This window comes from Vitis vinifera, chromosome 15 (genome assembly GCF_030704535.1).
Source record: "Vitis vinifera cultivar Pinot Noir 40024 chromosome 15, ASM3070453v1".
Taxonomy (NCBI): domain Eukaryota; kingdom Viridiplantae; phylum Streptophyta; class Magnoliopsida; order Vitales; family Vitaceae; genus Vitis; species Vitis vinifera.
This window is the reverse complement of record NC_081819.1, coordinates 3,113,548-3,116,786: the sequence shown is the minus strand read 5'-3', so window position 1 is coordinate 3,116,786 and position 3,239 is coordinate 3,113,548. Positions and strand designations below refer to the sequence as shown.

The window sequence follows — 3,239 nt, the reverse complement described above, 5'->3', positions numbered from 1 at the left end:
GAAATTCAATAAAATATGAATGAGAACCCCATTGATCCTTGATACATAAGGAAGATCAATTGGAGAACGTACATAAACCTAAACACAAATAGGACAAAGCCAACAATGAAGGTAGTAAAGCCAATGTTAGAGCTTTATTTAGTATTTTCAATGGAGTTTGTCTAGATGAGTTTCGTAGGATAGTAATTGGTAAACATGCAAAGGAAGAATGGGAGATACTCTAAGTTATTCATGGAGGTACGTTTGCTGTGAATATCTTTAAGTTGCAAATGTTTGCCACTAAATTTTAAAAATAAAATAAAATAAGTGACGACTCTAATTTTTTTTATAAAAAATAGTTTTTCACTAGAAAGCGAGTCCCGCCATCGAGTGGGGATATACGTGAAAAATACGGGTCCACACTTATTTACTTGACTTGATTAATCACATAACTTTGTTTATTGTGAGACAATTGAGGTGAAGATGTGGTTCCAAATTTTAAGGAATGTGGTTTAATTTTTATAAGTACCTATTTAGCCAATAACATAGAAAAGAATCCATCATAGGAAAGCTTTAAGAAAGAAAAAACTTATTTGTCTCTTATTTATATTCTCAAATTATTTTTGTTATTTTTTATTATCATTATTTCATATTAAAGATTTTGAAGACAGTATTTTAAGACTTTGACAAGGATAAGGTTATTTTGTAAGCTAACACTTACTACCAAACAACTTACAGAATTTGACACTAAATTTATTTTGAGACCAAAACTCATCAGTCATTTTCTTAGTTCATGGTTTAATTAGAATCCTATTAGTAATGTAACAGGCAATTTCAATAAATTTTGCCTAGAAATGAGTAGGCAAATCATGGGCCTGAATTATAACTCAGGTTATCTCTTAGAACTTTGTTTGCTAAACTATTCTATTTAGGTGTCCTAGGGGGATTAAGTTCATTAAAGAATTGAAGAGGTAAACAAGCTATTAAATATATTTGCTGGATTGATGGCTATTGAAGGACATGTTGCCAATTTGCAATTTGTTCTGCACAACATTGGGGATAAGAAGCCAAATATGGGCAGAGTGAAAAGGCTTGCAATCAAGGATGGAACTTCTAGTTGTGGAGATTACAAGGAAATGTTTGCTTTGACCTCCTTCTGGTTCCTGAATATTCTATAGAAATGTTTGAAATATTCTGCATGTCCATTTGCATTATTACCTTGAAGGTATCGAATGTATTTCTTGTTGATAGAAAATTATGGCAATTGTATTGATAATTAATGACTCTTGTTTTCTTTCCATTTGTCCATTTCTTGCTTTGAGACTTACAGTACGTATCTTTTTATAACTGAACTTGATTTTTGCAAAGTTCATTACTGTTCATGGCCATGTTCTAATGAATACAGAAATTAAATGGTGTTAAATCTGAGATTGGTTACAGGCTTACAATTAATTTGTCATCAATATCAAAATCCATTTTGTTGCAGACCTAAATCGGATGGGGATAAGGCTTTGTGATGATTAATAAAGCAAGGGGTTCTTCATTAGGAAAGAAGAAGAGCAGTAGAGCCCTCCCTGCACACAAAAACAAATTGACATGAAATATGGCACGATCATTTAATTCTTATTCGTTCTACTCTATGAGCCCTAGAGCATCATTTTGATGTTGCTGCTGCTGCCGCTGCTGCAATGGTGGCATCACGAAGGGCTTGGAATTTGACAATCATTCTGTCTCGAGGTGGCCAGTTGTCTTTAATGATTGGAGCATCTGCAAAATCTTGCATCCATGCGGACAACAATGGAAACTTCTCCCCATCCACAACTTTCAGCCCAACAATCTCTTCCAATATGCTGATCAAGTTACCAAGCCAACCCAAGGCAAGATCAACAAACCCAATGGTCTCTCCGCCAAAGAACTTCTTTCCCTTCAACTCTTCTTCCAGGAACTTGAGGTTCTCCAGGGCTGGAACCATAGCTTCCTCCTGCTCTTTCCCTTGCTTGATAAAGACGCTCCAAATTGATGTCAAAACCTACATCAGAAAACAAATCAATATCAAACTACCAAGGCCTTTCTGAATCTGTTTCAAGAAGGAAGAGCTTGCAATTAATTAGATCCACCTTATCTTCGCCAAATTTTGCCCAGAAACGTGCCGTGGCTCTCTCATGAGGGTCTTCAGGCAATAAGGGAGCCTGCTTCCATGTCTCATCAATGTATTCCAGAATGACAAGCGATTCAGCGATGGGTTTTCCTTTGTGTACAAGCACTGGAACCTTTTTGTAGACAGGATTATATTGGAGAAGTGAAGGGCTCTTGTTGGAGAGATCTTCAAATATGGTTTCATAATCTATGCCTTTGATTTTGAGAGCCCAGACAGCCCTGAGAGCAAAAGGACTTGACCATGTTCTGAAAAGTTTCACTTCTTCTGCCATAATGCTTTGATTTCTGCAAATGGAATGGGGCCAGAGATCCTTTTTATAAAGATTTGGGTTCTGGAAATTTCATAATATATATTTTCCTGTATCTAAATGTACCCTTGTCTTTTAGTGAATCCCACATTTTTCTTTGTATTTTCCATATTCTCATTTCTGCTTTATTTTATTCCTGGCCTCTATAATGGGCGCTCCAAGTAGAAAATTTGTTGTGACAGCTTAATTCCACTAACTAGAAAGGACAATACCCTTAGCAATAGAAAAGAATATTCTCAGGCACTAAAATTTGACTGAATTTGAAATATTAAAAGAATGAAATTGAAAAAATAAAAAATAAAATTGATTCCTTTTCAGTTGTTTAATTTTTGGAAAAGTTTAAAGGTAAATAGGAGTGAAAGAAGTGGGGAAAATGGGAGGAAACAAAATGTAGAAGAAAACATAAAATAGGCTTAAAATCAACTTTTATATTTATTTACTTTTTAAAATTAAAAAAAAATTGAAGAAGTTAAAAATATATTTTTGAACAATTTTTATTATATATAATTTTCCTTTCCTACTTGTCAAAAAATTAATACGATGAGACTTCATTTTTTATCAAAAGTGTGGAATATCATACACAAAATTTAAAATAAAAAGAAAATTAGTTTGTATAGGAGTACATAAACAATAAATTAAGATAGATAAAGTTAACTTTAGTGAAGATCCAAACATGTATTTATACCTCAGTGGTGACGTTTGCATAAAATAATGGATATTTTGGGTGGTGTTGTTTGAAGTGTTTGAACCTTAATATTTTAGCCTCAATAATGGAATTAGGGCAATGGACAATGG

The 3,239-nt window shown here is 33.7% G+C and overlaps 1 protein-coding gene across 1 annotated transcript; it reads right to left on the bottom strand.

Annotated features, from left to right (window-relative positions):
• Positions 1-1,496: 1,496 nt before the first annotated feature.
• Positions 1,497-2,465, bottom strand: LOC100254124 (glutathione transferase GST 23). The gene is made up of 2 exons (XM_002264018.4): positions 2,097-2,465; positions 1,497-2,008 (listed from the first exon to the last, which is right to left on the bottom strand). The coding sequence occupies exons 1-2, from the start codon at positions 2,406-2,408 to the stop codon at positions 1,634-1,636; spliced, it is 687 nt and encodes a 228-aa protein (XP_002264054.1). The 5' UTR covers positions 2,409-2,465; the 3' UTR covers positions 1,497-1,633.
• Positions 2,466-3,239: the final 774 nt, after the last annotated feature.